This window comes from Eucyclogobius newberryi, unplaced genomic scaffold (assembly GCF_026437365.1).
Source record: "Eucyclogobius newberryi isolate DKJ021-1_F unplaced genomic scaffold, fEucNew1.0.hap1 SCAF_2, whole genome shotgun sequence".
NCBI classification, from domain to species: Eukaryota; Metazoa; Chordata; class Actinopteri; order Gobiiformes; family Gobiidae; genus Eucyclogobius; species Eucyclogobius newberryi.
This window is the reverse complement of record NW_027315834.1, coordinates 37,964,647-37,979,091: the sequence shown is the minus strand read 5'-3', so window position 1 is coordinate 37,979,091 and position 14,445 is coordinate 37,964,647. Positions and strand designations below refer to the sequence as shown.

General features: G+C 39.3%; 1 protein-coding gene across 2 annotated transcripts in view; it reads left to right on the top strand.

The window, feature by feature from the left end:
- The window catches only part of ank1b (ankyrin 1, erythrocytic b), a 73,449-nt gene that overhangs the window by 31,055 nt on the left and 27,949 nt on the right, over positions 1–14,445 (top strand). For both annotated transcript variants that reach the window (XM_072455247.1, XM_072455248.1), the window contains exons 2-5: positions 7,992–8,093; positions 12,933–13,031; positions 13,128–13,226; positions 13,430–13,528. In XM_072455247.1, coding sequence (XP_072311348.1) covers positions 7,992–8,093; positions 12,933–13,031; positions 13,128–13,226; positions 13,430–13,528 — 399 coding nt within the window. The remainder of the gene's footprint in view (positions 1–7,991; positions 8,094–12,932; positions 13,032–13,127; positions 13,227–13,429; positions 13,529–14,445) is intronic.

Below are 14,445 nucleotides of genomic sequence, written 5' to 3'. Positions count from 1 at the left end.
GTAACACATCAAGGCAGCATGTAGATGAACTCAGACTGGTGATGATCTCATTGACAGCTTTGTCAGTTACTGGTGCAAAGTGAGTTAGCTCTAAGTGTCTTGGTGGTTTTAGGGTTTTTTATTGTGGGATTTATAGCATTTTTAATGTCCTGAACTTTGTCATTAAAGAATAATGCAAACTCATTACACTTGGATGTGGAAATGAGTTCTAACGGCAGCTGAGCTGGAGGGTTTGTTAATCTGTTTACTGTGGCAAACAGGACACGCGAGTTGTTACTGCAGCTTCCAATTATTTCAGAAAAATATCTTTCCCTAGTTCTACATAAGATTAGGTTGTACATGTTCAGCTTTTCTTTGTAAATCTCTTTTTGAACCTGGAGCTTTGACTTGCGCCATTTCCGTTCGGCCCTGCGGCACTCCCTTTTCTGTGCCCTGACCGAATCATCATTTCTCCACGGCGCCTTCTGCTTATTTTTAACCATTTTAGCCTTCATAGGGGCGATGGTGTCCAGAACATTCAAAACACTAGATGTAACAGAGTTCAACAAATCATTTACATTAGAACATGAGACATTTTCAAAGTTTATCATTTCCATAAACAGTGCACCTGTGCCATCACTTATGTGTCTCCTCTGAACAACTGTAGGACCAACCGGAGGTTTGGGAGAAACAGACAGGTCAAAGAAGACACAGAAATGATCAGACAGAGCAACATCGATCACATTAACATTTGAAATATTTACCCCCTTTGTAATTATGAGATCTAGAGTGTGTCCTCACATGCTGAGTAAGACTGAAGGTTTCAAGGACAGCATCAAGCTCTTTAGCGTTTCTGTCACAAATATTATCAACATGCACATTGAAATCACCTGTAATGACCAAACCATCAAAGTCTGTGCATATGACTGAAAGCATCTCAGTAAAATCATCAATAAAACGTTGGCAGTGCTGGGGAGGCTTGTATAAAACAATGAAGAGAATGGATGGAGACCGTTTTAGCTCCATTTTAAAGGATACATACTCAAATGATGAAAACACCCCAAAAGACAACCTGCGGGTAATTATTTCATCTCTAAAGACAGCACAGACTCCACCCCATTTTTTTGTTTTCTCGTGTTTCAGATTCAAACTTAAAGTTGGGTGGAGCAGATTCTATCAGAACTACATTTCCTGTGTTTTTGTCAAGCCATGTTTCAGTTAAAAACATAAAATCAAGATTATAAGAAGAAATAAAATTATTAATTAAGAGAGATTTGTTACATAAGGATCTGACATTTAGCACAGCAAGTTTCAGACTAGTTTCAGTGGGACTGGGCTTTATCTTTTCACAGGGAATATGAATCACATTTCTCAGATTGGGCCTGACTCGCATTTTGTTTTTCCATCTGTGTGATGATGTGACTACAGAAATAGCACTAGGGGGGGCTCTTTTTACATAGGGCCCCGGGTTGGTTTGATTTTTAATGTGACAATAAGTCCCGGCAACGCTGAGACCCAGTGCATCCTAGCTATGGGAGATACCAGGTGAAAGGCGAGGTTGGATGGGTGGTGGGGCTTTTGTAGCCAAGGAGAGTTTGGGACCAGGTGAGAGGCGAGGGGGGATGGGTGGTGGGGCTTTTGTTGGTGTAGTCGGCTTGTGCAGGGAAGAGTTGATACGTATTGACATAGCCCTTGCTATATTGGGCGTGAGTGGAGCCATCTTAATGCCTGATTTGATCAGACTTTCAAAATGGCTGGGAAGGCCCATGGGTGAGAGTGGAGATGAGAAGGAGAATGATGAATCTTTAGTGGGAGTAGATGTTGTAGGGGGAACCCAGGGCTGGTGTGAAGGCAGGGGCGATGACAGGGATGTTGTTGGGCTTGTCACAGATGGGTCCAAGGCCTTTGAAGATTGTTCCTTTGCTGGAGGCGGTGGAGGTGAATGTGGAGCAGCTGGAGCTGAATCCTTTGCTGGTGGTGGTGGAGCAGCTGCTGATGAATCCTTTGGTGGAGGCTGAGGTTGTGGTGCTTTTGATGTTGAAACATTGGCTCGGTCTTTGGCTGATGGAGCAGGAATTCTTCTCTCATTCCTCTCTTCTCTAACTATCTGCTCAGGACCCTGTCCAGGCCCAGTCCAATGCCTCAGAGCGTGGAGCAGGTTCTCTGTCAGCACCCTCACTCCACCTCTGCATAGGTGGGGGCCATTTCTCTTAAACAGGTCCTCTCGTTTCCAGAATAGATAGAAGTTCTCAATGTAGTGTAGTCCTCTAGGGGTACACTCTTTGGACAGCCATGTGTTCAGCTGAAGAAGCCGGCTAAACTTGTTTATCCTCCTGTCGATGTTTGGAAGAGGTCCACTTATGAATGTTTTGATTTCCATTTTATCAAGCACGTCGAATAACTTCAAGAAGTCTTTTTTCAAAACTTCAGTCTGTTCCCGCCGCATGTCCACTGCACCCACGTGCACAATCAGCTGTTTAGCTCCTCCATGCTTAGCCATAATATTTGGAAGGAGTGACGTTATCTCAGAAACAGTGGCGCTTGGAAAAGAATGTGTGTTTATCTTTTCATGCGTCACGTGACTTATCGCGCCGTCCCCAACTAAAACAATCTGCGTGACCTTGGCTCCTGGCACAGATCCTCCTCGCTGCATTTTGGCCACGTCATCTTTCCTTTTTTCATTTAATTCCATCTCTGAAAGTGGTAAAAATCTGTTGGTGAGCTGTATTTTAGGTGACTTCACGTTATCTTTGTATCGTTTAGGCTTTGCTCCAAGTTTGTTCCAAGAAACAGCCTGGTCTTTCTGGTTTTTAGACAGTTTTGGAAACGACATAGAGTCACTGCGGTTTAGGTTGAAAGTAGCAGTTTTCTTGTAAAAAGTGTGCTCTTCTTACCATCGGTTGACACAGGAATGGTATCGTGAAGAACTTTTTCAGATTCCAAAACAAATATCCGTGTTTTCAGCTCATTAATTTCTTGTTGATATATCCGACAGCGTTCACAGTCTTTCTCCCTTCTTCTTCCGGACATGTCGCTGGCGTCAGATATGTCGTTAAAACTGGAAAAATGTTCTTAAAATCCTTGGTTTACTTGAAAAAGTCTAAAGCAAAAATGTTTGGAAGACAAAAACTGATTAATAAGCAAAATAAATAAAGAAAGCAGCGATAGCAAGCGGAGCGAGCAAAAAAGCATCTGCACTCTTCGGAAGCAGGATACAGTACAGTAACTACACGGCTATTTGACCGCGCCGCGGCTCTCCAGCCACGGCCATAATTTTAATGGAATCGAGGGCCCTATTGTTGCAAATTGTGAAATGATAAGCTTAGTTATTTTTAATCCTAGCGTTAATTTAGCGGATAAGTTTGACCAGGGCAGGGCAATGTGGTCTAAATAAATATTTATTACGATATAAGATATGATAAGATAAGCCTTTATTTGTCCCACAATGGGGGGAATTCCAGGGTTGCAACACAGAGTAGGTACATAAGTATAATAATAAAAAAACACTCTTGTAGAAAAACTCATATGTATGTATGAAAAATTCTTATACTCTATTAAAAATGAACACCAATGATGATACTCTTATTTACAGCTGTAATATGGACAGAGAATATTGAACCTGGATGATTGACATTACGTCACAGTAAATACTAGAGAGGATTTGCGATAACCATATCATTGACGCTAGACTTAATACTTAAGTGATAGCTATAAGTTCCTCCGCTCTTCACGACTTATCTCTTTCGTTATTAGTGTTTTTAGGCTCTGCAGAGTTAATGTTAATGCATTTGCCCTGATTGGGAAAATCAGCGGCAGTGCATGTGGAATTGTATTGCAATATCCCAAATGTCATACTGCCCTGAAAGCAAACAGCGATATATAATGACACGAACAGTAAAGCCTGTATAGCCTTAAATTAGACTTCTGAAATAGAAAAGCTTGATTTTTTTCTTTTGCTGTATCACCCTGTTCTTGACCTTGTGACACCTTTTGAAGTTGCGTGCAGAAGTAAGCAGTGTTCTGCGGGCTGCCCACATACAGAGTGGTAAAGGCCATAGTCTGTCAGTGATCTGAGCAGTTTGATGGCTCTTTTCTCTCTCTCAAGCCCTCTTCTGAATTTCAAAGCAAGAATGAGATGGAGCAAAGATCACACACTTATGGGATGCCAGAAAAAAGAAAAACTATAGAATAAAAAGAATGTCTCGGTTTGTTATGTGGAACTGAAAAATTCAAGCAAGAATTTTAGATGAGGGTTTTAGATGACTAAGAAGAGAAGCAGGCCAAGGGAAAATTAAAGTCGCTCCAACAGAATTGATAAAGAAACAAGAAATTGTACATATACGGGCCGCACCTGTCAATAAGCCGCCGGTGCTCACGTTGTAACATGAGATATTTACACATGGCGCTGGTCTCATGGCACACCCGTGGTCGGCTGCACCGCGGATCTAATTAGACTCATTTCTCAGTAAATATGGATTGTAATAAAACACGTGTGTCTTTGCATTTTGCCACGTCTAAATTCACTTCCACATTAGACTCATTTCTCCATGAATATGAGTCTGATCGTAATAAAACATTTTGAAGCTTGAAAAACAGTGACCACTGTCTACTTCTACAGTGTGTCAAATGCTTGTGATTCCTGTTAGAGTGCCCCCTGGTGGCCGTTAGCCAGTGAAACTCTATGAATTAACCGCATGTTGTAATGACCACAGGGTTCAAAGCGTGGGAAAAAGTAGCGGCTTAAAGTACCCAAAGTACGATAGTTGAAATAACATTCAATTGGAGATGTTTAGAAGGTTCACATCTGGCATCAGGAACATAAACTCAACAGTGTTAAACAATCATTACCTCAGCGTTAATGTGGTGGTAGAATGTTTGCCTTGTGTTGGCTGTTACATCCAGATAAGGCCAGCACACAATGTTGTTGTGTCCATGTATCTGACACTCAAACTGCACCCAAAATACTACAACTGCACAGGAGTTCAGGCAAAAGCAACAGTTTATGCAGAAGTGTACGGGTAAACAACGATTAATGGACTAATTGTGACTAGTCGATCAAAAGTAATTGTAGTCAGGTTTTGATCATTGTAATCTGGACCATACAGACTGTCAAACACGTACAAAAATACTTTTTATACCAAAGAGAGTGGCATCGTTCAAGCAAAAAGTCTTAACAATAAACATAATAATAATCATCCACTTTATTCATACATATTCTTTATCTAGAAGCCTTCAGTGAGGATTGTTCTATCCATTGTCAACTAATAGAACAAATAATTGCTGACTAGTCAACTACTAAAATAATTAGTTGTGGCACTAGTAAACCGTGTATTTATATGTAAAAAGGCTGATTTAACTCATAATTCACTCCCAAATCTTCAGCTAACTCACTCCATACCTCTTCCTCTCTGCCCTTATAATCTAAATAAAATAATTTGTCAACTAAAACAGCTTTTGGTGTTTTAGGCGCCATCGGCCTATTAAAGGTTCACAGCTCTAGTGTTCATGAGCAAGACACATCTCCATTGCGTCCATTGTCTATTTATATGTTGTTGCATGGATATGATTTTGAAGAAACACTCTAACTATAACTATAACTATAACTAAAAACTTTCAATAATAAAACTGCCACAACACCAAGCCAAGATCGATCTGTATGAGCTGTTTTCTTCTTCCTCCAGGGCAGTCCACGTCTCATTCTGCCGGTCAGACATATTACACTGTAGAGGCTGATGAATGAAATGTGAAGTGGGCGTACAAAAGCAAGACAAGTTTATTTGTAGAGCACAATTTGTACACACGTCAATGAAAGTGCTTCACACAACAGGGGGGAAAAAAATGCATTAAAATCGCTAAACAGATAGACACACACACGCCGTTCCCCTGAGCGCAGACAGCGGAGGTTGTGGCTGGAATGTGTTTTCGCCTGTGAATTTCTGCCAAAACCACGCTGCGGTGGTGTGTGTTGTGGGCGCAGACAGCGACTACTACGGCTTCTAAGTCGGGTTCAGATGACAACAGAACACGTGTATTCTGCCTGGTGTCTCTTCTGTTTTATTGTCTCGTTACCCGTTCCACTCAGAGGTCATTGCAGCAAATCACCTGCCTCCATCTGATCCAGCACCTTCTTCTCTCACACAGGCACATCTTTCACTACATCTATAAATCCCGATTCCAGCTCCATCAGGTGAACGCTGCCAGTGTGTCCTTGGGCAAAACGTTCAACCCGCCTCCCGGTGTCTGTGTGCACTGGTGTATGAATGTGTGTGTAAATGGGCGGGTGGTTTCTTGATGTAAAAATGCCTTAATGGTAGAAAAGTGTTATATAAATGATCTTAATCCAACCTTTCCCCTGTTCTTATCCACAAAGCATCTGAGCTCAGATATCTTCAGCTCCTCCTGTCTTTTGCAGTCTGCATTTTGTCCTTAATCTATGCTGGTTGTCTATTTATATTGTCTTGTTGTATTACACATTAAAATAAATGTTCTTTTTTTTCCTCTTTGTGTTTAGTGTAGATCTTGATACTAAGGAATAGACTTAAAACAATTACAATCTACAATAATAATATAAATACATTTTTTTAGACAGCAGATTGTCATTTTCAACACAAAATATCCTTATGTCAGGGGGCACCAACCTTTGGGCCTCTCTCTGTCGCCCGCGTGGACCCGTTCTAAATATAGAACTTGCTCAGCCAAAGCTTCGCGTTTCACCGTAAATTCAGCTAGAAATTTTCATTTGAGAGCTGGGCTTGTAGAGACGGCAACGGATCAGATAACCAGCTGCATGTCACTACTCCTTTTGTTCAAAATACACCCAGTAATCATGCAATTAGGAGCCACTAAAGTCGCCAAACTGAAAGTGGCACATCTGTAACGCAGCAAAAGGGGCGCCGTGTTTGGATTGTGACAGCAATGTTAGAATTCAAAGACAAAAAATGCTCGTTACCTAAAATAATGCTCATTACCTTTGTGAATGTCAGAAATAGGCTGTAACTGAGCGCTGAGGAGGAACTGTCAAAGCAGGACCGATACAGGACCACTATCAGACCAGGACCAACCCAGAACTAAACCCACTTGTATTGTGACATTTACATTATTTTACATGAATTGAATGCGTTTATGTTAGATTTAATACAAAGTTATCTGGTTTCCTAATATAATATGAGTTTTCTTATCACTCACTGGTTTAAAAGAAATGACAAATACACACAAATAGTTACACACAGTTTAATATTTTTGTAATGTGTTTATGAATGCAGTTATAGGCCCATTTAGGCTATTTGAAATGGTAGCCCTCAACTCCGTGCTCATTACGTAGCCCTTGACCCTAAAAAGGTTGGTGACCCCTGCTTTATGTTGCCTGTAGTTCTGAATGAAATGCTCAATGTTGTCCTGATTTCTGTTATATCGGTGCTTTCAAGTGTTCAAACAAATATCTAGTTTCAATTCTAGTTTTAGTATTGATTGGTATCTGATTTTCTATTCTCTTGACAACCTTTCCGATGTATAATGCTGAAATAATGCTGAAAAAATGGCACATTGTTTGTGAACATAGAGTCATTGTGAAAACCGTGGCAGATTCACTCAGTTAGTATTAAATGAAGATATCTTAAGTTTGGGAGCCGACTTACACGTGTCTCTTCTGTCTCTACTTTATTTATTCCACGCGCTCTGTTCCTCTCCGTCTTCTCTTCAAATATCACTATCACTTTGTCTACCGTGATCATCAACAAACAAAGTCATGTTTACGCTGCTTTCTGAGCTTGTGGTTTTTGCCAGTGAAATGCATTTTTGAAACAGTATTGTTGCATATATTCAAAATTACATTTAAACATGTTTTTCATATGATTTTGTGTGGTTTGTCCATCTTGTGTCGTGACAATCATTTACAGACTCATTGTACCAATTTTTAACAGCACATTAAATATTTGTTTCAACAGCTTTTAATGCACAATATTTCAAATATATTGACTGTCTGCTTCTAAATTTCTGACTCTTTTTCTTTTCAGGCGGATGCAACCACCAGCTTTTTGAGAGCGGCTCGTTCAGGGAATTTGGACAAAGCTCTGGACCACATCAAGAATGGAATCCTCATCAACATAGCTAATCAAGTAAGAACTTGTTTTTGGTAGTCACCATACACTATACCAGGAGGGCCCAAACTAGGGCCAAAATGAGTATAGTGTGTACAGTATAGTGCAGGGGGAGCAAAGTGAGGCCTGTGGGCCAAACTTGGGGTTCCAGGGTCAAATCAGAGACTATTTTGATTACATTTTGAGCTTAAAAAGACAAATTATCATAAATATATTTTGTACTTTTTTATGAAAAAAACATTAAAAGGTCTGGCTTGCTGATGCTTATACACATTTAAAAATCAAACCATTGTTTTATAATGATGCTATTTAAGGCATGAGATGAAGCCTTTGCACTTTAGTGCGGTTGTAACATAAGCCTACTTATTAAAGTCTCACTATGAAGTTATAAATCAATAGTGCTGACTCAGGACACAAAATGGCCGAACATATGTCCTCTAAACTGTGTATTTTACTTAAAGTTCCTCAAAAGAAATCAAAAAATCAAAAGCCCTATTTCTGTTGAGGATTAATACTCAAGAGAATTTCAGCTCATACTAGGTAATATTATCTCTCTTAAACGTTAGTCTCTTAACATAATGTTCAGGAACAACAATCCACTCTTATCCTAACTAACTATAACCAGCCCTGAGCATGAACCATGCACATTCTTATATCTTATGCTTATTTGGGTCACAGTTGAAGTTAAGTCAATTTACTGATCTCCTATGACACACAAAGTATCACAATAATATTTTATAATAATACAACATTCATAATTAACCCAATACTGAATTCATATTTTCTTATAACAATTATTTAGCACTGCATTTACTTTTAAGCTTGTTTCATTGATTGAGCAAACGGAAAAATGCATTTTCAAACAGTACTTTTACAAGCCCCACTGTCACAGGGAAACTCCCAGCAGTGCTCCAGTCAGGGATGTAAAATTAAAGACCAAAAAGGGGAATTAATAATGTATGACGTCTATCCCCCATAATTCTCTGTCTTTGGGTAAAGTGGTGCTCATCAATAATGAAGACTTAGATTATACTTCCATCAATCTATTGTCCTACTCCGTTTATTACACCTTATAGTATCGTAATTGCAATAGTAAAATAGTAGCACGAGTTAGAACATTCGTAGTATTACCAAGCGTAGTTCGCCAGTTTAGTTGTAGTCATTAACGTGTCATCAATGACGTTAGGATCATTTGTACACTCAATTTAGTTTTACTCAAGCAGTATTTTTTCACTTGATTAAGACTATTCACCTTGTCTTCTTTTGTAGAATAATGTTGTGAATGTGTTGTTTTTTATGCATAATTCAACATTATATCGATCGACCTTCGCACTTCTGCATTTGAGATACCCAGTGGTCCCATGATAGATTTTAAAAAACAATTTATTTATTTTCCTATTATTGGTTTATGTGCTTCTTTCTGAAAACTAAAATCAAGGACACTTACACTTGTGCAGTTAATTTAATTCTGCACCAAAATACCTGCCCTTGCAAATTGCTGTATCGCCAACATGACACTCCCTTTTTTGATCCTTGCTCCCAGAATGCCTCACTTCACGTTCCCTACCTTCACACCATGACATTCCAATACAGTATAGATATATTTGTGACCTTTTATTTATTATGAACGTTTTAAACTGGCAGTATTTTGTGTCATTTTTGTCCCATTATTATTATTATGGAACATGCTTTGGCTCTCTCTTGGTTCCCAGCACAGTGCGCATGCTCAGAGCGACGATGTGAGATCCATTTGAATTGAGTGACACTGCAGTATGATGCTGCTGTAGCCATGGGAAACTGAGACCTCTCCTGGCCACTTAGGATATTGCAAGAAGGGTATTTATTATTGTGTTAACTGCATATAATCTTTCTTTTTAACATGTAAGAGTTGATATTTATTTCAATCATTTAATTGTTTATTTATTGAGCCCTTTACAACACTCAAGGTGACCAAAGTGTTTCCAATATAATACAACAACAAAAAACGCAGAAAACTAAAACAGAACAAATTCAGAATCAGAAATGTTTTATTGCCACTGTCAGGGAACAAAAGTCACAAAACTATGAATTTGTTTCGGCGGTAAAGTGCAGCATAAAACAATAAATAGTAACAATAGTTGTTGATAAATGCAATGGCTTGAATGCAAAATAAAAACGACAAGATCAGAACATTCAACAACAAAAACTGTACAAAATACAGTGTCACTACGTTACTGAGTTTAATCCGATAGAATGAATCAAAATGTATGATGTACGTTCTGCTCATTTTCATGTCAGCAAGAGTTTTTATTCAGTAATTTCATAATCATAATACTTTATTGATTCTCGAAGGAAATTATTCAGTTGCTACAGCTCCAATAAATATCCGAAACACAATCAAATTACAATACTATTCATATAAAAGCTACTTGGTGCTTATACTGTTATTGAGTGCATTTAATGTGGAAGTTTTATTTTTCTCGTATAAGTTTGTTTTCTAATTCATGTTTGTGAGTCTAAAATGTGCTTTAAATATTGATGTTGCACATTTACACAATGGAGATGGGTAGATCTTAAATATGATTGTCTGATCTGAAAAATTGAAATTGCTAGTTGGTCTTCCCAAACAGCCTGTTTTTTTAATGCAGTCATTTAATATTCATTCATAAAATATTCATATAAAGTGTCTGTTGCTGCTAATTGCATTGATAAAACTGACCTTGCCATGTTCCATTAACTTTCTGCATTTTCAAACAGGGGTCAAAAGTCACTAATTACAAATATTCATGTTACTGTGATTGACGAGGTTGTTTTTTTTTGGTGTTGTACTTTTTGAGTACCGTAGATTTTTAAACCTGTACTTGTACTTGAATTCCAGCCCTGTAATTGACCTTACATTTAAAATCATTGACATAAAAGCATTTCTTCACTTTTTCATACATTTTTATTTTGATAAATGACTGATCTAAAATGCCACTGAAATTGCTTAAAAACTTGTAACTAGAACACTGGGTTGTATTTTTAATTTCACAAATTTGGCAGCACTACTTATACAGGTTTTTGTTACTGTACATTCAGCCATGCAACTATATTTAAGTACTTAAGACTGGTTTAAAGCCCCTGTACGGAGCAGTTTTTTCCAAACAACAAGCTGTGGATTAACCGTGAACTGAAGGCTCTACTGAAGGAGAAGAAGAGAGCCTTCAGGTCAGGGAACAAGGAGGAGCTGAGGACTGTGCAGAAGGAGCTGAGGAGGAAGATCAGGCAGGCTGAAGTCGGCTACAAGAGGAGGATGGAGGAGCAGCTGCAGCAGAAGAACATTCAGGGAGTGTGGAGGAGCCTGAAAACCATCTCGGGCTTCAAAATCCCCCCCTGCCCAGACGGAGGGGGACCTACAGTGGGTGAACGAGCTAAATTCTCACTTCCTGAGATTTAATCAATCACCCTCCCCCTGCACAGCTGCATGCTCCCTCTTCCACAGCTGGACAATGGTTCACACCCGTTCCTCTTCACACCTCTGCTCCGGCCCATCAGCCCACCACCCATCCCCCCAGCACACAGTCCCCCTGCCAACCACTGAGTGTAACAGCAGCACAGGTGAGGAGTGAGCTGAAGAGGATTAAAGTGAGGAAAGCAGCAGGACCTGACGGCATCAGCCCCAGGCTCCTTAAGTCCTTAAGAACTGTGTGGAGTTATGGAGCATGTCTTCACCATGAGCCTAAAGCTGAGGCTCATCCGAACCACAAACTGGACTCATAACACAGACACACTGAGCCCGAGTCGGCTCTACCTCCTGACAAGACTATGTTTATTAAACGAGACTACAGCGCATTGTGAGCTTTGAGAAGGTGATCGGCTGCAGACTTCCATCTCTGCAGGACTTGTACGTCTCCAGGGCTCTGGGACGAGCAGGTCGGATCACAGCCGACCCTTCTCACCCTGGACACTATTTGAGCCACTCCCCTCAAGCAGGAGGCCACTCCCCTCAGGCAGGAGGATTTAACTATAATTTAATCAATCGCTCACTGCACTGTTCACTTTCTGCACTACATCTGTCAATTCAACTGTACATTTTGTGTACATAGAAAGCCTATTTTTATTTTTATCCTATAGCAGATTTGAATTGTTTTTCTTTTTGATTTTATATAGGTTGTTTAATCATTGTTCATTGTTTTAAGAAAAGATAGGGAGCGTTGCAACGAGCAGCCTGTAGAGCAGCTTCAGTGACAGACTAATCCACCCCTCGCTGTGAGAAGGAGACGTTTCACAGGTCTTTCCTTCTGTTGCTGTCAGACTGTATAACAAACACTGTTAGCCCTGAACAAGTGTCATTCAGCTTTCATGATCATGTCCAAAACTGTAATAATCATGTGCAATACTGTGACATAATGTCAATTTTCCTGGTGCAATACTTCTGTCCATATAACAGCTGTAAATTAGAGTATTATTATTGAGATTATAAGAGTTATTTCTAAGTTATCTGTTTTATTATTATACTTCACTTCCTAATCTTTTTCTGTACCTAATCTGTGTTGCAACAGTGGGATTTCCCCATTGAGGGACAAATAAAGGTTCTCTTATCTTATCTGTTTTTTTTTTCATGTTGAATGTTCTTTATTGCACTTAAAAACCTGGTCCACATCATGCAGGCTTGGATCTCCAGAAACCTGACTCGTACTTGGCGTGGAGGAGCCTCCTGCTTGTTTCCATGGAGCTGCAATTCTTTTCTCTAGAATATTCCACAGCGTAGCATAAAATTATCTATATTTGTGGAGAATGTTAAGAAACGGCTGGTTTAAACTTTGTATTGTGGAATTGTTTAAGTTACATACTGTTGCTTTAATGAACTACATTCAGTCCATCTTCTCTGTGTTCCAGAATGGTCTAAACGGGTTGCACTTGGCCTCTAAAGAAGGGCACGTGAAAATGGTTCTGGAGCTTTTACATGCGGGGATCGAACTTGAAGCCACCACTAAGGTATTGTCTTTTATTGATTTAACCTTGAAACCACAAAAGAGTGAGCTTATAGCCAGGATGTGATTAATGTTTCTGTTGTGTTTTTGTTGTGAACAGAAAGGAAACACAGCCCTTCACATCGCAGCTTTGGCGGGGCAGGAGAAAGTGGTGGCTGAGCTGGCCCACTACGGTGCCAATGTTAATGCACAGTCCCTAGTGAGTCCACACAAAATACAATTCATCATCAGGATAGAATTAACAAGATCTCGACAGATTGAACAGAAGGATATGTTGATATCCAATTCTAAATCTAATTTATACAGGAAATGTTTCAAATGTATAAAATGTAAAGAGTTTTTCCTCTCCACCTGCCGTGTCTTAGCGATGTATTTGACCTGTATTGTTCTTTGTTCCCACAGAAAGGGTTCAGTCCGCTGTACATGGCAGCGCAGGAGAATCATTTAGAGGTGGTGAAGTTCCTGCTTGAGAATGGCGCCAATCAGAGTCTCCCAACAGAGGTACGCCAAGTGTGAAGCTCTTCTCACTTTCCCACTGTCTTTAATTATCACCCCAGACATTGTAATTAAACGACATAAGAAAATGATTGTATAAATATTTGATAACTATGTTATGATATTTTCTATAATATTTGAATACTTTTTTGACATAGTGAGTTTTGTTAAATTATACGTTTACATTTACAAAGACTAAACTTAAAGATGCACTATATAACTTCCGTCCGACCACATGCTTTTACAGTGTGGCAATAAACTATATCTTACATTTTGTGTGTTTTGAATACCTTGAAAAACATGCATTCTCGCTGTGAGCGGGGTCAACTCTCCACCTGCTTGTTTCCATGGAGATGGATACATTTTAATGCCATTTTGTGGAACGTCCCAGGGAAAGCCATAAAATCACCTTCCAACAAAAAAGTTAAATAGTGCCTGTTTATTTATGATGAAAAGAAACCATGACTCAAATCTGACTATTTATGAATACGTATGTGCTTTGCTGGTGGTGCAGTGGTTAATGGCACATGTGTGGTTTCTGCCACCGTGGAGATTTGGGTTTAGGTCCAGCACCTCAACATTTGCTGTTCTCTCTCCCCTTTCACGACACAACTGTCCTGTCAAATAAAGAAAAGTCAAAAAAAAAAGAAAAGAAAATACATCTACTTCTGTGATACTGCGATATAGTTTTGGGTACACAAAGTAATTCAAAGTGTATTGCAATACAGAAAAAGTCACTGAAATCACAAAATAGATAAAGACATAAATATTAATTGTAAAGATTAAGAGTGCAAATAAGATCATTTCAGTCATATGCACAGCTCAAGAGAGACCAAACTCCTCTGTGACTGGAAAACACTGCTGAAGATCTAGTAGAATACATCGCACACAAACGACTTGACATCCAGGAGTAATTCATTTCC